The sequence below is a fragment of the Hippocampus bargibanti genome, linkage group LG01 (assembly GCF_051943395.1).
Source record: "Hippocampus bargibanti isolate YZ-2025 linkage group LG01, ASM5194339v1, whole genome shotgun sequence".
Lineage (NCBI taxonomy): Eukaryota > Metazoa > Chordata > Actinopteri > Syngnathiformes > Syngnathidae > Hippocampus > Hippocampus bargibanti.
In genome coordinates this window covers 20536363-20561667 of record NC_142734.1, presented here as the reverse complement: position 1 = coordinate 20561667, position 25305 = coordinate 20536363, and the positions used below count along the sequence as shown (strand labels likewise).

The following is a 25305-nucleotide window of genomic DNA, read 5'->3' as shown; positions in this document are numbered from 1 at the left end:
CTCTCCAACGCCTCTAATATGAGTTGTCCATATCCAACCTGGTCCCTCCCAAAGAAAACCTCAAAATCTTCAGCTCTGCTAACTCCAGCTCTGCTTCCTGTCTTTTCTTCAGTGGCACTGTCTCCAGTCCAAACATCATGGCTGGTCGGACCACTGTTTTATACACTTTTCCTTTCATCCTAGCTGAAACCCTAGTATCATCATCAATAAATTGCAAAGAGGCTTTATACAGTTCTATTTGGGTTACTGTTTAAAAAGTTGATGGCTTGGTGGGAGAAGCTGTTTAAATGTCTCTGAATGGTAAAGTGTAAGAGGTTACAGTATGGTCAGAAAAAAATCGGCAGATCCGTTGGAAAAAAGCGATTGTCATCTCTCATACTTAAGAATAGAAATGACTCTATATTTATTTATTTATGTCTTTTTTGCTTCAATGGAGAATTTCGGCCAGATCTATGGTCATGTTACAGGCGGAGATGGCAGCACAGTTCCAAATAGATATCAATAGCATGAATGTGTCAAATAAGAATCAGAATCAGAATCATCTTTATTGCCAAGTATGTAGAACACAAAAGGAATTTGTTTCCGGTAGAACACGCTGCACTAGTATCTCCTCTCTTCTTTTCCTTTCGGCTTTTCCCCTCAGGGGTCGCCACAGCGAATCAATGTCCTCCATCTATCCCGGTTTTGTGCATCCTCTTCCCTCACACCAGCTACCTTCATGTCCGCTTTGACCCCATCCATAAACCTCCTCTTCGGTCTTCCTCTCGGTCTCCTGCCTGGCAGTTCAAGGCTCAGCATCCTTTTCCCGATATAGTTGCTCTCTCTCCTCAGGACATGTCCAAACCATCTCAGTCTGGCCTCTCTGACTTTCTCTCCAACGCCTCTAATATGAGTTGTCCATATCCAACCTGGTCCCTCCCAAAGAAAACCTCAAAATCTTCAGCTCTGCTAACTCCAGCTCTGCTTCCTGTCTTTTCTTCAGTGGCACTGTCTCCAGTCCAAACATCATGGCTGGTCGGACCACTGTTTTATACACTTTTCCTTTCATCCTAGCTGAAACCCTAGTATCATCATCAATAAATTGCAAAGAGGCTTTATACAGTTCTATTTGGGTTACTGTTTAAAAAGTTGATGGCTTGGTGGGAGAAGCTGTTTAAATGTCTCTGAATGGTAAAGTGTAAGAGGTTACAGTATGGTCAGAAAAAAATCGGCAGATCCGTTGGAAAAAAGCGATTGTCATCTCTCATACTTAAGAATAGAAATGACTCTATATTTATTTATTTATGTCTTTTTTGCTTCAATGGAGAATTTCGGCCAGATCTATGGTCATGTTACAGGCGGAGATGGCAGCACAGTTCCAAATAGATATCAATAGCATGAATGTGTCAAATAAGAATCAGAATCAGAATCATCTTTATTGCCAAGTATGTAGAACACAAAAGGAATTTGTTTCCGGTAGAACACGCTGCACTAGTATCTCCTCTCTTCTTTTCCTTTCGGCTTTTCCCCTCAGGGGTCGCCACAGCGAATCAATGTCCTCCATCTATCCCGGTTTTGTGCATCCTCTTCCCTCACACCAGCTACCTTCATGTCCTCTTTGACCACATCCATAAACCTCCTCTTCGGTCTTCCTCTCGGTCTCCTGCCTGGCAGTTCAAGGCTCAGCATCCTTTTCCCGATATAGTTGCTCTCTCTCCTCAGGACATGTCCAAACCATCTCAGTCTGGGCTCTCTGACTTTCTCTCCAACGCCTCTAATATGAGTTGTCCATATCCAACCTGGTCCCTCCCAAAGAAAACCTCAAAATCTTCAGCTCTGCTAACTCCAGCTCTGCTTCCTGTCTTTTCTTCAGTGGCACTGTCTCCAGTCCAAACATCATGGCTGGTCGGACCACTGTTTTATACACTTTTCCTTTCATCCTAGCTGAAACCCTAGTATCATCATCAATAAATTGCAAAGAGGCTTTATACAGTTCTATTTGGGTTACTGTTTAAAAAGTTGATGGCTTGGTGGGAGAAGCTGTTTAAATGTCTCTGAATGGTAAAGTGTAAGAGGTTACAGTATGGTCAGAAAAAAATCGGCAGATCCGTTGGAAAAAAGCGATTGTCATCTCTCATACTTAAGAATAGAAATGACTCTATATTTATTTATTTATGTCTTTTTTGCTTCAATCAGAGTCATGGGCTTACTTGTCTCTTAGCAGAGTGAGCGGGTGACTGCAGGGTCCCGTATCACAGACAGAGATGTGCGGCGACCAGGGTCTAAAAGCTGATGCCCTCTGTCTCGGCTGAATGCAGTTGAAGCCCTGGGGAGGGAAAATGCATGAAATGTATGAATTTCTTGAATGCCGATGACAAGACATTGAATTTTACACCAGTTATGCAAAATGGCATAAAAACGCATGGAAAATTGAGAGGGCAATGTCAAGGAAATTGGGAACTTGGGTGCTCAGACTGCTGCTTGTGGAAAATTTTCTGTCATAGAAGCAAGATCCTTAAAACAGCAAACCCTGGTCTCAGGGTTAAATTGCCAAGCGTGAAAATATTGTTACACAATTCTGCAGTGATATTGTTGGATTAAAAAGTTTAATGGAAGTGCGATTGTGGTTGCCCTGTGATTTCCAAGGTCTACTTGACCTCTCATTCGCAAGGGCTGTTTCCCCTTCTAAAACTGGATATAGGGACTTGATATTCAAATATTATCACTGCATAAGGGTTCAGTTATAAAAGACAGTATTTTTACATGTGGGTAAAACTGACCTTATTGTGGTTGGAAAGCGACTGTAGCCAGTCATGTTGCTTCTCCTTGTCAGCGGCAGGGGATTGGATTGGGATGTCTTCGTGTTTGGGCTTTTTGATTGGAACGGGATCCGACACCTGCAAAGAAAGGACATCGACTGATTATTATTTGAATTTCATCAGTTGCATCGTTGAAAAATAAATTATGATTTTTTTTGTTAACCTTTAACACAAAGGGAAAAATATTACCTAGAATTGCTCATTTACTGTAGATGCAATCAAATCACATGGGTTCAAATACAGTACATTCAAATGAATGCACTTTCCTAATGTATTGAGAGGTTTCTTCCCCACTTGGCCCCCAATCAAGAAGTGTCATACGAGAAAGTCAGTGAACTGCAAATACACTGCATTGTGCCAGAAAAAACAACATGTTTGTGTGTAAACAAGAATCGAACTGATAGAGGAGTGCCAGGGGAGGTTACTGATAACTGGAAATGCCAGTGTGTTTAAATTTGGATGTGATATTGACTTTGGGTGACTTTGATGGTGTGGTAATCCTGAAGAAACTGAAGTGCACACACACATATAGTACACACACATGCACGCGCACACACACACACACACACACACACACACACACGCACGCGCACGCACACACACACACAAACACACACACACACACACACACACACACACACACATACATACACACGCACACACACACAGTCCAGACGATGGTAATGTGTCACACAGTTGTCACACACCAACCAAACCAATCTAGCAAGGCGTGTTTGCTCATGAGTTGCCAAGAGTGAAGTCAAGAGGTGACTAGGGCACTGTGCATGTGTGTGTGTGCGTGTGTGTGTGTCCGTTCGTGCGCTTGCGTGCTTGTCTGTCTGTCACACACAGACACACCCATACAGAAAGACAAGTGGTGTTTTGTTTCCCTTTCCTCTGTTCGGCTGACTTTATGGCACTGACCTCAGCCTCTCCAAAGTGGGGCTGTCACTAGCTGCCACACACACACACACACACACACACACACACACACACACACACACACACACACACACACACACACGCACACGCACCCGCACACACACACACACACACACACGCACAAGCACGCACACACACACACACACACACGCACACACACACACGCACACATACACACACACATACAGACACACACACACAGACGTAGTCTGTCTATGGTACACAAAATCAATTTAGAGACCATGAACCTTTTGATATGAGGTCAGGTGGGTATTATTGATTCAGTGTAAAACCTCAAATTGGCAATATCTTTGGGGAGCCCTGTCTGTGGTTGCTAGCATTGTCGGCCAGATGAGGAGATATGTCCTGGATATTAATAGAGGCTTATGTCTACAGATAAGCCTAGAATGTGGCTAACAACACATGAGCGCGCACACATACACACTAGTGCGCTCTGGACAAAGTCTCTGTGCCACGTGCCTGTCCTCTTCTCGTGGATTATGGGTTGCCAGTGCCTCAGTGCAGCCTAAACGCTCCACTAGGAGGAGGTGATGAGAAGTATCCAGTTGAAATCATGGTGTACATTTGAGGTGGCTTCTGAGATTGGGGGCCAAGGCCCATATAACAAGAGTGATTGTTAAAAAAATGGTACTGTCTTTTTTTTAAGGCTTGACTCTGCGCATAGCAGTTAGTGTTAAACCATAGAGCGCTTTCAAGGGGCCAAGTCAAGCACGGTGCGCTGTAATTCACTAACATCTGGTCCATTTGCAATCCAATGAGGGTGTTGTGGTTCATGTATCCTGGTCGAGGCCGCAGGAGACACACAAAATTATGTGTGTGTGTGTGTGTGTGTGTGTGTGTGTGTGTGTGTGTGTGTGTGTGTGTGTGTGTGTGTGTGTGTGTGTGTGTGTGTGTGTGTGTGTGTGTGTGTGCGCGCATGTGTCTGTCCATGCTTTTATCAGACCAAGCCCTTTATGATCCTGTGAGGATTACACAACATTGACAGGATGTCAAACCTCTCAGATAAAGTGTTTCCGATTAGTGTGTGTGTCAGACGTGACTTGTGTGCCATGTCTATTGAGATTCAACACCTACCGGCAACGTACCACCTTGTAACATACATGCAATTGTGTCATGCTGCTGTCTGCACTGTGGTTCTTTAATGCAATAACAGCAAAATAACGTAACCTAAAAGTATCATGTGGGGAGCAGAGAAATATGTCCCACCAGAGAAACCAAATTGCAGGGATGCAAGTGTCATACTGTATGTGGACAATTGAGGGTGGCAGCCGTGTGGTAGCTGCCACAGAGGCCCGCCATGCGGGGGGGGGGGGGGGGGGGGGGGGGGGGGGGGCTCCTATGTGCACACTTGTCTGGGCAAGTGGATGTCAGTATGTCTCAGTGTGTGAGACAGGATGGGTGGGGTGATAACAGCCTTCTCAGTTAGAAGACTGTCTGGGCGTTTTGAAACTCTCAGAGTTTCACAGCACTTCCTCTGTCTGCAAGCCACCGAAAAGTTTGGTTGTTTAAAAAACACTCATTGAAAGCTGTTTTCTGCTTCGACCTGAACAGACATTTTTGACCTAATGAAAAGGGAATGTACTGGCTTCAAAAATGTAATGTGAAGTAGTATACATTTCCGTGCATTTTGTATACAACACTGTGACTAAAGTCCAGCTTCAAAATAAAAGCATATCAATAATTTGCCCAGCATGTTAAAGGACAGCCGATGCCTCAGACAAGTTGTGTCCATAATTTCCAAAATCACTTCAAATGACTTCTACTGACTGTATTTTACAAAGATTCAACGGTATATAGCTATATTGTACGTTTTAAGACTTGCGCTGAATATTCAGGAAGTCTTGTTTTCGAGTTGATGTGAAGTCACGTCTGAGAAAGCGACACACAATCCATTTTGGGTACTTTGTTTGGTCTGAAAACTTCGTGTTGATCCGCGTTGATGGAGAAGTTAGAAGGAAAACACATAAATAACGCTGTCACGGTTTGCAAGGTGGTGATGGCGGGTGCGGATCCCAAAAAGCAGGAGGTTGTGTTTGATAAATTGTATTAAAATAAAGTCAACAGGAACAAAATCTATAACATCAAAATCTTCTGAATGGACAAAATACAAAGTATCAAAAGAAAACCAAGATTAAACAAACACATGCACCGCACACAATGCATACAATTGCATACAACAGCATACAATGCGTTCAACATCATACAACAGTGCATCAAACAACAATGACATTCAACAATTACCCGACACCGAATGGTCGTGCCAGGGGTCCTTTTGAGTGTCACTGATTGGAAACGACCAGCACCTGTGCAGGTGCAGGCGGGGCCGACAGCGCACTCCGTTGGTCGCCAACCAGATCATGACAAACGCGATGGTGAATCGTTGTGTGTTGCACCAAGACTACCATTTGATACTAGTTGACACAAATTCCCAGCAGAAAAATCAGCCCATTTCCAACGGAGGTTGGGCGCCATCTTGTGCATTTTCTGGGATGCTACATTGGAGTCCAGACGCCTCAAAATGATACGGAAAGGCTTCTTTAATCGATTGCAAACATTTATGCTTTCCTCTTCAGAACTATTTGAATCATATTCATAACTGGATGAGTAACAATAAAGGATGTTCTCCGAATCTGAAGCCATTGTTTTGATTCTAGAGCAAGGCAAAGACGCCCTGGCGTGACGTCACGAACAAGGGGGCGGGACCTTCTGAAACTCGCCATCCAGAGGTCATTTTGAAGTAGTTTTGGGACTCTTTCACTCATTTATATTGGTGTTTTGCATTTGACTAAAATATCAGCCTGTGTGTTTTAGATGCTATAAAACGTTTTTCTGATGTCAGTTCGGGAACAAAAAATGGTGTTGGCTGTCCTTTAAGCCAACGCACGATACAGAAGTGCTTTTTTTATGTTGATAAATTACACCAATGGGTTGGGGGACATTGTGGGTGCAGACGATTGATGAAATGTTTATTTTATCTGACTCGAAGGGGTTTGCCTTCAGTCAGACTAGTAGGAAAGGTTACCTCCATACAGCTTTACTGGAATGATGCCAGGAGGGCTTGAGAATATCTTCCTGTTTTCTGAAAACCTGATCTCACGGCAGAGGTGAAATTTGCCTCTGGAAAGTTTTCAAGTGAGGACTTTGCAGACTGCTTGGAGTGTCACTTTAGAAAAATGCCATCAAATCCCACAGGCTTAGCTACTTCTCTTGTGAGAGGCAGCTTCTTATGAGGTAACACGGAATCTCTTTGGTGACACATTGTCACCCTCCACTAACCTCACCTTGCCTCAGATTCTGCCACCACCTCCTCTCAAACCTGGAGTTTTCTGTTTGTCTGAGACCACTTCCTGTCTCATAGATTACAGGATGTCCTTAACAAGCAAGCGAGTTTCTGGATGTCCGGAAAGCAAACATTTGAAAATAATGAATACATCTGTTTCACGTTGTAAAGAGTACAAGTTTTAGGCTGCGAATTTAGCAGTGGCCCATGAAGCTTTTTTAAAATGCAGTCAAACTCTGCAAATGTTGGGCACGCTTCAAAATTCCACTGTCCGCAGTTACCATTTCCTTAAACAGGAAGCAATTCTTGCTTTCACCGCATAATGTGACTTAAGATTGCCTGACTGGAAGTGGCAAATAGTCTTTACTGGTATGGTGCTTAACTGGTTGCCTTGCTTAACATTCCCCTTTGTAGGCAAAGTCAAAAGGTCCAGAAACCAGTTTTCTTTGCTCTTTCTTGACTCAGGAGGGTGAACAGAGCCACACCCTGCCGTGACCTAGCATTGGCCTCTGCTTGTCTTTCTAGTGGAGGTCCCATGGTGTTGAAAAAGGAGGCGCTTTCGGGTAGATTGCCAACTCTTGCAGTCTCAGCCACACATGTGTACATCGACAAACACATTTCAAACATGCGGTCACCTTGCTGACAAATCAGATGGGGCTAAAGGGTTGAGAAGTAATACATTGGCTGTTCATATTATTGGAGTAAATAAACAAATGCTAATGCGTAGCTCAAGTTTCCCCCGAAGGCATGAACCGCGTCTCCTCCGAGCAGGGTATTATATTTGGTTCGGTTAGTGTTTTATAACCTCTCAAGTTTAATATCTTTATCACATTTTGACTCAAGTGAAACGCTGCTTGAATTCTCACCGCAAAAAAAAAGAAAGTGACTTTGCTCAAGCGTGTTTGAAGGTTGTGCCATCAAAGGCACAAGCACAACTACAATTTTGCCAACTTGTTCCTCCTGCCATCTTTCCAGTGGCTGGGGATTTCCTTCGAAGAACAGTGACTGTATGCAACAAAGTTAATTGCAAAAAATAAACCCGCCAAAAATAACAAAATTAATAAATAAAATTCCGAAAGTCACCATAATACCACTGGCACACTACAATGTTAAGTGTGATTACTATTCAAGACTGGGTTGCTTAGGCTTATTCCCGACATGAATTTGAACTGATGTGCTGACTACACTTAAAATGACCTCATCTGGAATTCACTTTGATCAAGGAACAACAGTGGGAACATTTTCTCTGCTCAGCACAAAAGCAACTGTGATTAAAACTTTAACTTGTTGGAGTTTTGTCTGGGCTAAAAATGAACATACCACTCATCTTAACCCAACCCCTCATAAAACATATTATATACCCAAAGCAAATGTGTATTTTCATATGGTGACACATCATTAAATGTCATACTAATAGCCTTTCACATGTCTTTTGGGGAGGGACACTGTAATGCTGAAAACAAAATGTTCATGTCATTCATATTCAGACATGTATTTTTACATCCTTTGCAGCCAGTTTACAGCAGCGAGTCTGCTGTGTTTAACCAGCTTCGACTTCCAGGAATAATTCAGTGAGGCTTGTAGACAAAACAGAAATGAAATCAGAGCTGCTGCCTCTTGCTTGCTATACGATGGGCTGAAATATCACTGATAAAACCAAGGTCCTGGATGAACTGAGAGTAGTGATTTTATAATCTACAGCAGCTCCTGTATTTTGTTTTTCTACTTTTCTTCCTTTCATAACTTTGCTCCTGTGAAATGTAAAGTTCTCCACTGCGAGACGAATAAAGGCAAATCCAATCCAATTCAGGGATCCAGTGGAACAAATGACAGGATAAGAAGTTACACCAGTCCCATGGGCCCGAAAGGAAGGAAAGTTCAACTCTCCCAGCCACATCAGTAAAAACAGAGAAGGGAAAAATGGTCACAAGGGTTGGGTAAAAAAAAAAAGAGAGCTGCAAGATACTGCCCAGGAAGCATAAAACGCTCAAAGCAACACAGGGCTTTGCTTAGAAGGAAAGACATCCAAATAACTACATCATAACATGACTATTTATCAAACAAGTGGTAAAAGTGTATTTAATGCTTTAAAGGACAACCGACACCATTTCTTTGTTTCTTAACTGACATCAGAAAAACGTTTTACCCAAATACCAAATACGTCTGTGTAAGCTCTCAGTCGTACAGGAGTGGTCCATCGATGAGAAGGTTTCTTTCTCTCCAGATGACGGCTGAAGAAACCTTCTCATCGACAAATACCAAATACCCAAAACACACAGGCTGATATTTTTAGTCAAAGGCAAAACACCAATAAAAATGACTTAAAGTGTGCTAAATCTGCAAAAAAATTGAGCTGCAAATTGGGCATTTTCAGAAAGTCCCGCCCCCAGTTCGTGACGTCACGCCAAGACGTCTTGCCCTGCTCGAGATCAAAACAATGGCTTCAGATTCGGACAAGATGCTTTCTTGTTACGCGTTCAGTTATGAATATGATTCAAATAGTTCTGAAGAGGAAAGCACAAATGTTTTCAATCGATTAAAGACGTTCTTCCGGGTGATTTTGAGGCATCAAGACTGATGTGTAGCACCCAGCCAGAAGATGGCGCCAGAGCTTCGTTGATTTGTCTGCTTGGACTTTGTGTCAGCGAATATCAAATAGTTGTCTTGATGCAACACAACAATGATTCACCATTGCATTATTAATTTATTTTCCTTCTAATTTCGCCATCAGCACGGATCAACATGAAGTTTTCAGACCAAACAAAGTACCGCAAAATGCATTGTGTTTCCTTTCTCGGTCAGGGGCGTTCCTTCCGTGGCGTCCAACTCAAAAACAAGGCTTACTGAATATTCATCCGCGAGTCTTAAAATGTAAAATATAGCTATATGCGGTGGAATCTTTGTAAAATACGCTTAGTATAAGTCATTTGAAGTGATTTTACAAATTATGGACACAACTTGTTCAGAGGTGTCGGTTGTCCTGCGTCATGTGTTCCACTCACAAAGAAATAGCTCATATTTCCCTCGCTTTTAAAATGGATATTTTATATTAGAAGAAATAAAAGGAAAAAGAATAATGTCATGTAAGAAAAGAGTGAGCAGGCATAGAGTGACTCTTGTCCCACAAGCTTGGAAAGCACAGAAAGAGGCACGCACATAAGAGGAGAGACGGGAAGAGATTGGAAGGGTTGGAAAGAGAGCAGGGTCTCCATATCCTCTCGCCAAATTTGCTTTGGCAACTGTTTGCGTGGGAATAGTGAGAGACTGGTTCTCCTCAGATGAAGACAGAAAAAAATCTGCCTACCAAGGCGAGGTAAATCCCAAAGACGAAAAATAGAAAGCTTGGGGTGTGAGTAAATACAGCTGGACTTTCCCATTCCCCACCCCCGATCTTCTATCACTGAAACCAGTGACAAGATATGGTTCCATCCATGTCATGATTTGAATGCAATTACACGATTACCAGTGTGGGAAATGAATACATAAATGTTCCTTTGGTTACTCAAGTCGGAAGGGCCAATATGACACCATTTGTTCCCAGCAGCAATATTCAATGTATTTCCACTGAAGTAGTTACATATTATGTATTGACATCCTAAAAATAATAAATAAATAAATAACAAATAAATAAATAAATATGCTGATGAATTTCTCCACTGTGAGACTAATAAAGGCAAATCCAAATCCAATCCAATGATTTATGAAATATTGTTGATTCAAAAATGGAACTCCTCCAACGTTCTCATGGCCATAATAAAAATTGTGTTATTTTATATTGGAACTACTAAGGACTATATTTAAAAAGGTTTTGCAGTTTTCATAGTTTTCATATCAATGAGTTTATTGTTATTTCTATTGTGTCGGATTATAATGGCTCATTGAAAAGCGGTCGAAAACAAATTTCAATTGCCATTTAAAGCTTAAATTGTATGCTGTACCAAATGCAAATAAATCACAACAGTTGTGCATCAATTATTTTGTTGCATATACAATACCGCACACTCTTAAAATGGGTCCCATCAATCATTTGCCTGATCCTTGCAGTTTACATCTGAGTAGTTTTTACATTTAACGTTAATCGGGAGGTGGTGATAAACCAGGGTGATGATTGCTAAGGGAACTGTTGAATGACAGATGAGCGAAAAAAAATCCATTGTTGACCACCCTTGTACAAGTTGTTGAGGGTTGAGTGGGGTGGTGACCTGTAGTGCGGAATATATTGCTGGCTCTTAGCCTTGCATCAGTGCAAATAGCCGGCCTCTTTTAAAATAGGCCAGATGTGAGTTATGGTAAACAAGAGAAGGAATGTGTCTGTGTATGTGCATGATGGGGAAATGCAGAACACAGGGCATAATTCTACTTGACGTTCAGCTTGCCCTAAGGTTGAGGTTGCTTGTGAAAGGGTTAAGTCGCATGGCTAAGCAACTATATAAATAGCAGTGGGCAGTGTGTGTGGGCATGAACACTTCTGCCAGCTGGCAAAGAGGGAAAGGGCGTGCATGCACATGTAAAAGAGCGGTTTGATTTCCAATTATGACTTGAGGGGCAATGGATGTAACAGCGGCATCTCACTCCGGACTGGGGGACAAGTCATGACCTGTGAAACCCAAAGAGTGTTGAGAAAAACAAACAAACACACCAAATAAATTCTACTTGCTCTACTAGTTTACTTGCTCCATGATAAAATTGCACAAATGCACAGTGAAATGTACTACACATCACAAATCTATGTCACAAATCTAATCTATTTGAAAACATCATCCACTGAGCGATCATTTCGGCAGGCCTCACTCATGACAAATGAAAATTCCAAAACAATTTCCGATTTGTTTTGGCACAGGATTAAAAAAATGAAACAATGCAAAGTTATGATCAGACAGCAGTCCACTTTAGAACTTTTGTATTCTTTCTGTTTGACTAAAACTCGCTTTGTGCAATCAAGCATTTGTGTTATTTTACCATAGAAAACCCAAGTTACAGAGTTTGATTTGGTTTTAATGGCAGTCTAAATTTGGGACAGACCAATGGCTGCGAATAAGTTTGCTATTGTGAGTGTGTCATGTCTCCTCGCCATGGCAACTTGCCCTGCTTGGATCTTCCTGTCAGAGTAGAGGATAAAGAGGATTTAAATGAGGGTGGGAGCCTGCAGTCAAATCCCTTTTTATCTTACAGGCATCATTACGCCTGCTGAAGCCTCCTCCATGGGGGAACCCCAGACAGACCACCAATTACACTCTTATCCCTTCTTGCGCTGTGTTCATTGCACTTACACCTATACTTTAAAGGACAACCGACGTCTCCGGACAAGTTGTGTCCATATTTTTGTTTTCTAAAATGGCTTCAAATGACTTCTACTGAGCGTATTTTACAAAGATTCCACCGCATATAACTAATAGTTTACGTTTAAAGACTTGCGCTGAATATTCAGGAAGTCTTGTTTTTGAGTTGGTGATGAGTCCTCACGTTATGTCATGAAAGGACCCCCCTGACCGACAAAAAGACACATTGTAGCAGTCCTTCATCACGTCAATGTATTTTGCTATACTGTTTGTCTGAAAACCTTGATGTTGCACCCAAAAGCCGCCAGAAGAGGACGTCCAAGCTCCATGGAAGGAATTTATAAGCCTGTGGCAACGGGCTGATTCATTCCTCACGGGAGCTGGTCGCCATTTTTGGGTATGACATTCCCTCCGCCCGTTTGCCTCAAAATGACACGGAAAAAAATATTAAATGATTGCAAACTTGTATGCTTTCCTCTTCATATTCATTTCCACATCCTCATTCATAACTGGATGTGGAACAAGAAAGCATATTCTCCGAATCTGAAGCCATTGTTTTGATTTTTCAGCAATGCAAGACGTCTTGGCGTGATGTCACGAACCGGAGGCGGGACTTTCTGAAAATGCCCAATTCGCAGCTCATTTTTTTTGCAGAATTTGGACACTTTAAGTCATTTTTATTGGTGTTTTGCATTTGAATAAAAATATCATACTGTGTGTTTTGGGTATTTTAGATGCTATAAAACGTTTTTCTGATGTCAGTTAAGTAACAAAAAAGTGATGTTGGTTGTGCTTTAAGGATTTGTAATAAAGGAGCAGTGATGTCCTTTATTTATAGCATAACTTCAATCCAAACGGAAGTCTGGATTCACCAAGATGCTAGATTGGTTTGTTTCGGTCACTTGAGCATTTGTCGGTTATAGTTGCTCATCATAAGATGACCATCACTTATCTGTAATGTAACTTGTGTCCATCAATTTAAAAGGGCGAGACACACATTTAGTCTGAAATCCAATGTATGTTCTTCTTAGTATCTGAATAGCGTTGTGTGGTAAGAAGTGATGTTCTGGTAATTCACTGATGAAATATTCTGCTGGGTTGTGGCAGATGTGAATGAAGGAAATATCTGTGAGCTTTTCTTGGTCAAGATCGCAAAGGTGAATTGACGGTTTTAAGGATAATGAAAAACTTTACATTTGATCCTTGAAGCGGTTACAGGGCGTGAAGGAGGTCAAGGGTTGGATACAATTGACTTTTCTATATGCGTGATGTTCACTAAAGAGTTCGGCTGTAGAGTTCTGTTTACACAGCAATTGATATATTCAAACTCCCTGCATCGCTTCTGCTGTTTCCTGACAACGGCAAACAGTCAATGCTATATAGTCTTTTTTTTTTAAATTCCGACTCCATTCTGTTCTGGTTTCTTCATAATATGTCAAGTGCAAGGCCTCCAGGTTTAAGGCGTGCAATCGAGTTGTTGGGGGAGGATCTTGTGGGATTAGGATTTTTTGACACCAGAGGTCAGCAGTGATGGTAAAGACTTCGCCCTGCTGTCGTTAAACTCTTGAGCTAATGTGTGCTCTTTTAGTGTTGTGCTTTTCCACACTTCAGCGTCAACAATATGTTGCCATATTTACGTAAAAAGAGTGATTGCCTCCCATCAAAATTCAAAATAATCCCAAATTGGAAGAATACACGAAAGACAATTACCACGGTTCAATTAGTTTATGTAAAACCTCAATTACTTGATACAGTAAAGTCTCGTTATATCGATATCGGATATATCGATAGTCCCGGTTATATCGATACTATTTCTATGCACGCACGGAGAAAATTACATGCAAACAGGGTCGGATATATCGATAGTCCCGGTTATATCAATATTTTTTCGGACTCCCTTGAATATCGATATAACGAGACTTTACTGTAGTTGCATGTCCATTGACCAAGTGCTTGATGTACACAAATCATAAAGTCTACCAGAGACCAGAGATCAGCTGACTAGAGGCCACAGCCTTTTTCCTTCCTGTCTGCGGAGTAGGATTAGTTCAGTCCGTCAGCTGTTTCGGACATCACGGCTAGCTACTTTCTTGACAGGGCTTCTTGTATGACAGACACTGCTCTTCTAACTCATTTCCAACAACTTTGCATGGCAAGCCATTCAGCACGCCGGGATGAATGTTGTGAAGTTGAAATCTGAAAAGACTGTGAGTCAACATGTTTAGTATGATAACAACTGTACTTGATGTAGATATATTCATAATATACACAAATTTAACTAGTGTGATGCAGCTTCTTTTCCTTTGTAATGGAGGGACTTTGTGAAATTAGACTGTCCGGGAAATAAGGTCATGAGCACTTTTGAGAAGCTCGTGCAGGTTTTTTATTGGTTGGACGAAGGTGGCAGAGAATGTCTGTTTCTACTTGTGCAATGTGTGCTCAAGTGCATAATGGTCTGGGTTGTAAGTGAGCACTCCGGTTGAGCTGTGATGAGAATGTTTTCGACAGTTTTTAGACACTTTATACGTTATACGTTTATAATGATGTTCTGCATGCCCTGTGGCTAGCTGGAAGTTTTTCCCTCAACTTCCAGTCAGCCCGCTGAACTGTTCTACCAGCAGAGGTGCAAACTTGTAGAAACATGATGAGCCCAGATGAATTTAGTGAGTCTGTTTAAATTTCTTTGCATGGAAAAATACAAAATCAACAATTTGTTCAAAGTCTCATAAGTCACACATCTTTGGTGCTGGTTTCAGGTATGTATAGGACATAGATACAACATATATATGTCCAAAGCTTTTGGTTCAAAATCAAACCTCGTTACAGGTCGCTGGTTATGTGCACTTAACCCAATACCACATTGGTTAATAATCAATTAACAGAATTTGTGTATCATAAAACAGGGCTATGGGAAATCAAGAAAACAATCGCCTCATCTCTGCCATGCCGCGACTCAATAGCTGGAAACCTTGTTAGAGGGGAGGCCGAACAAATCAATGAGCACCATGGGCTCCCTGAGGGAGCCCATGAGGAGGGTCAGGTTATAGTAAATCAATTGTCAGCCAATTAATTTCCATTGATAGCAACAGAATAATGGCAAAGTGTAATAAAATGATAATCACAGCCTTTAACTGCAGGCATTGGAGGGTCGTTTGGCAGCGTGTGCTGCAGGGGAAACAGCGGTGGCTCACATTCTTTGCTTGTCGTTTGCTCAACATGTGCGCACTTATTCCTCTGCATGCCCGGCAGTATGTGCCTTGACAAAACGTGTCATTTTTGTTGTTGTGGCTTGAGAAATGTCTGCTTCAAATGTCGCATATAAGCACGTCTGTGCATGTGTGACTCAGAACAACGCACATGCTGCCCATCCTCTCAATTTAATCCCAGAGATATGCAACCCAATGTCAGTGGCAGATGACTCGGTGAACAGATTAAAATCTCAGCCACTAGCCCCACGTCAAGACAGAAAAACTTTAAGTAAGAGGAGCGCAAGCAATTATGGAACGTTTGCATGCAAAGTGGTAAAGAAAATGTTGAGATTTGTAAAGCTCGAAGGGAAGAGTTGTTGTTGCTTTATAATCTCCTACGCATTCTCTTCCCAAAAACAGTGGTTGTCTACCACTGCCTTGCATTTATAAAAGACCTTTTCAAAAAGAAAGCTTGCATCTGCGTCGTGGGCTCTCTACTTGCCGTGGGTGGAGTATGCACACAACACCCTGGTCTCCACAGCCACAGGTCGGGCTCCTTTCATGTCCGCCTGTGTTTATCAGCCGCCGCTGTTCCCCACCCAGGAGGGCCAGGTGGAGGTCCCGTCCATCGAACATCACCTGAGACGGGCCCATCAAGTGTGGAAGGAGACTATAGCCGCCCTGTCGCGCACGGCATTCCGGAACCAACATATTGCGGATCGTCGTCGCCGTCAGGCACCAACTTACCAGGTCGGGCAGGAGGTATGGCTGTCCACCTCTGGTTGGCCGGGAAATCGGCCAAACTGGTTCCATGGTTCTCTGGTCCCTTTCCTATCGAGGCCATCCTCAGCCCGGTCTTGGTGAGGCTCCGGCTGCCACCCACGATGAGGATGTACCCGGTCTTCCACGTCTCCTTCCTCAAGCCTGTGGAGACCAACCCCCTGGCTCCACCCCCCCCCCCCCCCCCCCCCCCCCCCCGGATGGCGGACGGCAACCCGGTCTACACCGTGCGGGAGATAGTGGACTCTAGGGCATGGGCAGGGGATTGCAGTACCTGGTCGATTGGGAGGGCTACGGGCCCGAAGAACGACAGTGGGTTCCCCGTTCCTGGATCTTCGACCCATCTCTCACCCAGGCATTCCATTTGGCTCATCCTTCCAAATCGGGTGGGCCGCCAGGAAGCGTCCATTGAGGGGGGGGGGGGGGGGCACTGTCAAATGCTCCTCAGCGCCACGAGCGTGCCCCTCCCCTCCTGTCACATCCTCCACTGCGCCAGGAGCGGGCCCCTCCCCTCCCTGCTCTCCGGACTCACTCACCTGTTTCTCATTCCCTTAATTGTGCCTTCTAGCTATAAAAGCCACCCATTCCCGCTCGGTCCGCGCCGGTGTATTCTCCGTAGATCCCTGTCACCCAGCAGTACGCAGGTTTGTTACGCTGTTCTTCTCGGTTGCCTGATTTTCTGTTTGCTTTGTGTGTCTCAGTAAAAACCCTTCATGTATTTACCGTCTCCACCGTGTATTTCGGATCCACCCCTTACTACTTTTCTTCGTCCCTTGAGTCCTGTCACCACTCCTCGAGCGGACGTGACAGTGCCAGCCTTTCCTGAGTCAATCACTATACTTCTGGCATATCATTCTGAAAAATATTCAGATTTAATCACAACTTGTTTGTCAATGAAATACTGCGACCTCCACATGCTACATAGATTAGCTTCTTGGCCCAAAAACGAAATAAATAAATAATGTGCATAAGACAAACTCGTAAGGCACATAAAATGAGGTGATTATTTAGACAACCCCCCCAAAAAACAGAAAGCAAGCCGAAAATGAATGCTCGAGAGGCAAAAATTGCATGATAGTGAGAAACTGCAGTCCGAAGTCATGCAAAGGGCAGGTTGGGAAGGGTGAAGTTGGGGTCGTGTTGTTCTTTGCTCCTTCATGAGGGGACAGTGGTGTCTGTCATGGGAGTTCAAACAGAGGTGACCAAGAAGACCCACGCTATAAACAAGTCTGAAGTTTATAGCCACAATTGGGATTTGTTTTTCTGGTTTCCATTCTGGCGACTAATGGCTCATCAAGGGTGTGGTTGTGTGTGTCTTGTGGATGGGTGTAGCAAAAGGGACAAGAAACACAAGGACACTGTAAAACACAAAGGGAAGGTTGTCTCACAGGGAGGTCAATTGACCACTAAAATCTTGGGTCATCCAGGGTGCAGCTTTTAGTGTTTCGGTTAGTATTGCGGCCATTTTGACATTTAGTTCTTCCTTTAGCTGTCAATCACATGTATACTGCTTGACAGTCTTTTACAGTGTGTTATTTACTCGAAGCGCACGGCTTCAACAGAAAAATACCAAAAGTGAAGGAAGAACTCACCAAAAAAAAAGAAAGTGCCAAATCGAAAGGGAAATTTGAACACAAACAAATAATAGGGCGTAGCGGATGTGCCTGTGTGTATGATTATGTTTGGAAATAGAGGGAGAAAGTTGCAGCTTCCACCCATGAATATGTTCAAGACGTTTGGTTTATTGGAAGATGTGCTTGCCCAAGATTAGCCCGCTGTACCACAACCACTCTGAACAATGTGGCCATCACAAGTTGGATGCTTTACTATGCTTTTCATATGAATATATTAAAAAAAAGTCGTTCTTTGTGTATGTTTGCCATTTACAAGACAGAAGGAACTGCTGATGCTCAAACTACTTTACATTACAGTCAAGTAATGGAATGAAGGAAAAGACGTTGTCAAGTAAGAGCATTGTTACTGTACAATTATTGCTCTCAAGTAAAATGTAGTCTGAGAAATAGTTATTTAAAGCTGCTATGTCTTCAGTAAAACAAGTACTACTGACTGGAGAGTAACATCTCCTGTATTGTAATTTTAATTAGGGCATGAACATCAAATACGCATGAATACAAAGTAGGAACGTTTACACATTCCCAACAATATCGCTTTCACCTAAACTGTAATAAATATGTTTTTATAACGATTAACAGAGTAACAAATTAAACCGCAAATAAAATTGACTGAAATGAATTATATTTGTCGACACTCTGAAACAATACCCGTGAGAGATCATATGGCGCCACAAAACAGGAACAAATCAGTTCACCAGTTTTGCAGTGTGAGGAAAAGATATATTGAATGTGAAGCCATGGATGCTGTCCCTCTTCTGACTAAGCTACACACTGTTTGTGTAATGAGCTACTTTAAAAAAATAATTTCCATGTGGGCAGAGCCTTGGAGGCTTTCTATGCAGTCACGTGACTCCCTTGCTCAGTTTAATTGGTGAAATCAAGTAAAACGGTGCTTCTCGCTACGTCCGATTGGTGAAACTGAATCATGTGACACAGGTTTCCATTTAACATTGATGGTACGATCAATAATGTCGACCAGCTTCTCTATCCGTTCCAGTCAGAATGCCAGATTAAGTGTCGTCTCATCAGAGCAGTTGGGTTTAGTCCGATGTGGCAAGTGCCATGCCTTCCTCAGAAGCTCTTTGCCCCCACTCAAACAAACCACCTGGGAGCGCACGGCTGAGAAGTCACACTAGATTATCGTTAAAAAGCCCCAGGGATGTCTGGAGTAGGAAAATACTACACTGGCCATTTGACTGACACGGTCCAATTAGAGGACTGTCTCGGCATTTAGTCTTTCATGTCAGACGGGCACACAAACGTCCTCATGAAGCCTCAGGTAGCAATTATGTGATTTATTTTTGTCGTCTTCATACATGGAAATCCCTAGACAGTTTTAGTTTTTACAATTTAGGCACATCAATCTAACTGTCAACATTCTTCTTGCTTGGAGAGCTTGCCTTAGTGCATGATATTTCTTAAGTGATGAGATCATGCTTGCGGGGAAACTAGGCTGCGTTAGAGAGGGGCAAATGTCTGAAAGGTCGGGCAAGGGTCAAGGAAAAGCTCGCACCACCGAAGGCAATCTTATTCTTGTTGCAATAAAAGCCGATGGCAACTCAAGATAAGCCCTGGCCTGCCATTTGGCTGGGGTCAAGGCAGTCCTCTGAGGAGAGGGCGAGCACTTCCAGTTCGCAGGCAAAGAATGATGGAAGCATGGAATCGGGCTGTAGTCCACCATCGTCACCAAGGCAACTGTTGAACCCATTGCTTTTGTTAACTGTAGGCCTAACTGTTGCTACAGAGTCAAAACAAGAGTAGGTTGTAATAAACCCTCCGCAACAACTCACTTGATAGACTCACAGACATGTTGAAGATAAGAGATTATTGTGAGCCTTGAGTAAAGACATACACTGTTATTGTTTTTTTTTGTTTTGTTTTTTTTTTTCAGCAAAAGTGATATCTGTTTGCTCATGGCTTTGGCGAGATTTCCAATGTGTGCGCGTAGGCTGACTGAACACACACAAACGGAGGTCCAACCGGGCTGCAAAGTGACTCACCTCGGCTGTTAGCAGACAGGCAACAGTAGCCTTAAAATGTGCGAAAGTGCGCGCATGTGAGTGCGTCGGCCAGCATGCATTGCAGGGCCTTTGTTTGCCAAAGGGCTGACCACCCTACTGATGAGTTCAGCCAATGCCTCGCCACGATGCCGAAACGCCTAGCAAAGTGTGCATAGGGACACTATACTGTCATAAACTGCATTCTATAAAGCAAGCAGCAGATGGTAAGACTCAAAACACAATTGGAAATCTTTACAGCAGAGGAATGCTAAACAATTTTTTGACTGCAAAAATGAAACAGAGCCAGACACATGTGGATGACCTTTTACCCACTTTAATCCCTTTAAGTAAAATCCATCCCATCAAGCGAAGTGTTGTCACTACGAACATGCCCCATTTTTCCTTTACACGTACACAGACACACGATCAATCACACTCGGGGAGTGCGCTAATGCACGCCATTTTTCATTCATGGACAGGAAACCGATGACTAAGCAACAGTTGTTTTTCTTTGCACACAAAAAATGAGATTCACACTGTTATCACGTTGAATTGAATGCCTAAAAAATATGTCAGGAGTTCCACTCATTGCAAAAGTTGCATGGCACCTTGTGCATTAGCCTTGTGTAGGCTATTTGCCCCAGGTCAGATAATGGCAGCAAACCCCATTATGTTTGCTCATATTGTTTTTTTTTTTGCTTGCGGGTACCAATACTGTCATAAAGTGTACATTGACATAATAACTGTGATTCACCCCTTAAACGTAGCATTTCAATTATGTCACAGACTGTACAAATAAGTATCGTATCTAATCCGGCATGAAATAATGTCAGCACTGGTGTGCGTCAAGAGAAATTTAAGAGTAATCTCTGGCGACAGCTGACAGTTTGCATGATTGATCCGTGGTCAAAGCAACATTCTGCAGCTCCGTCTTGACTTCATTTCTTGAGTCAGCTGCAAATATAATGTCTTGTGTTATGTCTTGCTCTCCGGTTCCACACCCTCTAAATTCTTGGAATTGCCCACCGCCCTTTCTCTTTCACCATTACCAGATTGCTTCCCCTCTCCTCATTCCTGCACATATTTTTTTTTCATTATTCCTTCTGGTGCTCAAAAAAGTCTGGCATGTTCCTTGTTTTTCTCCATAGAAACCGACATAACAGACTGACACAGCCAAGTTGAGGCTCGGCAAACAGAGACCAAATAAAATCCATCATTCAGTTGGTGTGTGCGAATGACCCTCCCCATACCTCCTTCCTCTGTCCTCTCCCCCACTCTATCGCTATTCATTGGGCACTCAAGCCATATTTTCGAGCAATTCCGGGAGGACATGGAGGGCGGGTGCTTGTACAAAGTTTTGAACATAGACGTCATTCAACAAGTCTGCTCAACATATTAAGCGTTTTACATACATCTGACAATGCATTAAAACCGTGTTGGATCATTATGCCGTATTGACGTGATAATGCACTCGAAGCCAAGTCTGGCTTCGAGTGACTGATCCACAATTCTTGTTCAATCTACACTTGCTTTTAAAGACTGCAACCACCCGACAAATGGATACGGAACGACTTGGTGATACTTTCAAATTTGATCCCATTCTTGTGATGTAATCCCCGAAAATGTTGGATATTTGTTTTCGTCATTGCAAGCCTTTGCCCCCCCACCACACCCTCTAAATCCTCCACTCATACTGCCAGATGGAGCAAATGACGAATATCAGACGTTTAGCGTTTCCTGGCCGAAGACAAGGGGGGCTGACTTCCAAGCCATTTCCTGAGACAAACTGTTCATTGAAGCCCACACATATCAAATGGTGTCTGAATCAGTGGTAAAGAAAGCAACCATGCATCGTGTGGTGTAACTATGATTTTTTATTTTTCTCTTGCCAACATATGGGTGAATAAAATTAATTCAAACAATGTTGTTAACTTGCCAAAATTTATGTAAATGCCACAGGTTGCCAAATAATACTTGGGTGACTTTTAGCATGTAATTGATAAAATAATTATAAGTGCCTTGCATGCTGGGTCCGAGAGGACAGTAATTTCATCTGTGCTGTATGTCATGCATATTAGCATATTTGTAAAGCTTTTGACCTGAAAAAAATATATAGTTTGAAAAGAAATTCTGTAATAGCCATGTTTTAGCTAAAAAGTGACATCATGAACATGTCTGAAAAATGTTTCAGGATGTTTGCCTTTACTACAAAGTAAACTAGTTTCGCTCTTTCCATGGTCTAGTAAACGTTTAGAATGTTCATGCCCGATCGGATTAATGCTGTTGGGATACCGACAGTTGCATCGGAAACTTGTGATGCACAGATGGTATGTGTAACCTACATGACAAGAACTCAGAATCAGAATGTTTTTGTCTTAACTACAGCCAATTATTTGCATACATCCAGTATATCAAACACAAGCGCACAATCACTGGCAGCTGACTATTGCCAGGCCAGGCCAATCAGCCGTTCTCGTAGTCACTCTGGACAATAAGCCCCTACCCAGTTTCAGTCCTCCGGGACATCAAGGGCTGTGGGAACGTCAGGAGAGAAAGAGGAAGGGTGTGCAGGCATTGATCGTGGCAATGAGAAAAGTGTGCACGAAGCACAGAGCCAGATAAACTCGAACAGAGAATGTCTCAGGCCCTCTCATCAATCTCTGGATTCACTCGTGGTCCACTTTCTGTACATACCACCGATCATTAAACATTCAACGGTGTCATGCTGATATTTTCTTGGATTTCTAATTGGTCACTCACTCGAGAGGTTTCTTTATGTTGAATAGGAGCGTTTGACTTTTATTCTTCTCCCCATCCAGCCCACAAGTCACCATACCCGCCTCTCCACACATCATGACCCAGTTACATAATTGTATTTGGTAAACGATGTGGCATTCCCCCACATCTGCCTCTTCCCCTGACTCTCTTCAATCTCACATTGCACTCATCTATTATGTCTGTGGCTGAGAAGACACGATTCCCAGACAGACTTATCACCCTCTGTTTTGCGAGTGCACAATAGAGCACACAACTTTCATCTGTTCCTTGACACATACAAAACGCACCCAAGAATCCTCACAATCAAATGCCGAATGTACAGACTGGTGTCTCCTCCGGGGAAAGTCTAAATAATGTTGCATTGCTATAATCTCACACAGTCCCTTCGTCACCATTTAAATACATAACAAGGGCCTGCACATGCAAGATAACTCCTGGTTTTCAGTTTGGTTCAGTTACATTTCGACGAGAATGAGCTGTATGTAGAGCTCATGTTGATTTCTTCAACAGGAAATCTTTCAATAACAATTTGCATGAGAAAGAATGGAAAGCAAGTTTTGTTACGATCAAAGATAGAGTTTATGGCAGTGTTATTAACAAACTACACAGAGGGGGAACTGCTACCACCATTTCTGACGACGAAATTTCCAGATTAGGAGTGAGCACAAAACTGGAAAAAGTCAATCGAGCAGGTAATAAAATTTGACTTGTACCAACCATTCAAAGGGTTTATGTGGAAGAGTTTAATGTTCAAAAACTTGAAGTCAGTGCCGCTAAGTTGGATATTATGAAAACATCGCAAGAACAAGGAACACACAAGTACACAGTTCTATAAAAACCCCTTCAAGTTTGTCAAAGACCTCTTCGCGAAGGACAAAAGCGGAATCCTGAAAACTTCCAAGCAGGAACTTGAAAAGCATCTGGAAAAGGTCCACCAGGACACAAAAAAGCAGGAAAAACTAGCTATCCCACATGACATCCCCCCTATTGAACCGCCAGAATTCAACCTTGAGACTGGCCCTCTAAAATAAGCTCTACAAGAACGCACCAGATGTTCTGCGTTATCTTTGGAGACTCATGAGGATTGTGTGGCAGAAAGGGATAATACCAAAGGCATGGCGGAGGGCCGGAGGCGTACTAATTCCCAAGGAGAAGGATGCGGCAGACATCAGTCAATTCCGTCCAATTAGCCTTCTCAACGTTGAGGGGAAAATCTTCTTTAATGTTTTAGCACGGAGACTTTCCACCTACCTGGAGAAGAACAAGTACGTCGATACATCTGTACAGAAGGATGGCATCCCTGTGTTCTCTGGTTGCTTGGAGCACACTAGTATGATCTGGCACCAAATCCAAGCGGCAAAGAAAGACAAGAGAGATCTTCATGTCATCTTCCTCGACCTGGCCAATGCCTTTGGCTCAGTTCCCCATAACCTTCTCTGGGAATCCTTCAACTTCTTCCATGTTCCATTACCCATTACTGCCTTGGTAAAAGCCTACTTCGAAGACCTGCAACTCTGCTTCACAACACCTGACTTCACAACATCATGGCAGCGTGTAGAAGTCGGCATCATGGCAGGTTGTACGATTTCACCACTGGCCTTCATAATGGCCATGGAGGTCATCATCAGGGCCTCAAGGTGGGTGGTGGGAGGTGAGCGAACAAGGAGTGGGATGCACCTCTCACCTATCCGGGCATACATGGATGACATGACCACCTTGACCACTTCGGCAGCTTGCACTAGGCGGCTACTTGGAAAACTGCAGGAAAACATCAAATGGGCCCGGATGAAAATCAAGCCGAGCAAGTAACGCAGCATCTCAATCGTCAGGAACCGGTCAAAAGCCTGGGCAGGTGGTACAATGCAAGCCTCAGAGACAAAGATCAAGTGCAGCAACTAAAGCAGGACATCACCAATAGTCTGGAAAACATCAACAAGACTCAGCTGCCAGGAAAGCTCAAGCTCTGGTGTCTGCAGTTTGGACTTCTCCCTCGGGTAATGTGGCCACTCACAGTCTATGAGGTCCCACTCTCAACTATGGAGAAGATGGAGCGAGCCATCACTAGGTATGTGAAACGCTGGCTTGGTGTTCCACGCTGTATGTCCAACATCGGCCTTTATGGCAAAGGGGTCGGTCCTTGAGCTTCCAATCACAAGCCTCACCGAAGAGTACAAGTGCGCTAAAGTGAAACTTCAGATGACCCTCACAGACTCCAGAGACCGGAAGATCAGTCAAGCTGCACCCCCCCTATCAACGGGACGGAAATGGACGCCATCCATTGCAGTGCAGCAGGCCACAGCAGCCCTAAGGCACAGCGACATTGTGGGACACGTTCAGCTAGGAAGAGGGGGGTTTGGCCTTACAAACAAACCTTCTTGGCGTAAGGCTTCAACATCGGAAAGAAGGAAAATGGTGATAGCAGAGGTGCGCCGCGAAGAGGAAGCTGAAAGAACTGCACGGGCTGTCTCTCTTGCCAAGCAGGAACAATGGATGAGGTGGGAAGGCCTGCAGAAGAGAAGGCTCAACTGGAAGGATCTCTGGGAAATGGAGGCAAGCAACATCAGCTTCATCATCAGAGCTATCAATGATGTGCTCCCATCTCCAA

General features: G+C 43.2%; 1 protein-coding gene across 1 annotated transcript in view; it reads right to left on the bottom strand.

The window, feature by feature from the left end:
* skia (SKI proto-oncogene a) overlaps positions 1-25305 on the bottom strand; it is a 95974-nt gene that overhangs the window by 10350 nt on the left and 60319 nt on the right. The window contains exons 2-3 of the mRNA XM_089003223.1: positions 2760-2876; positions 2190-2305 (exon numbers count right to left, since the gene is read on the bottom strand). Of these exons, the coding sequence (XP_088859349.1) occupies positions 2190-2305; positions 2760-2876 (233 nt within the window). The remainder of the gene's footprint in view (positions 1-2189; positions 2306-2759; positions 2877-25305) is intronic.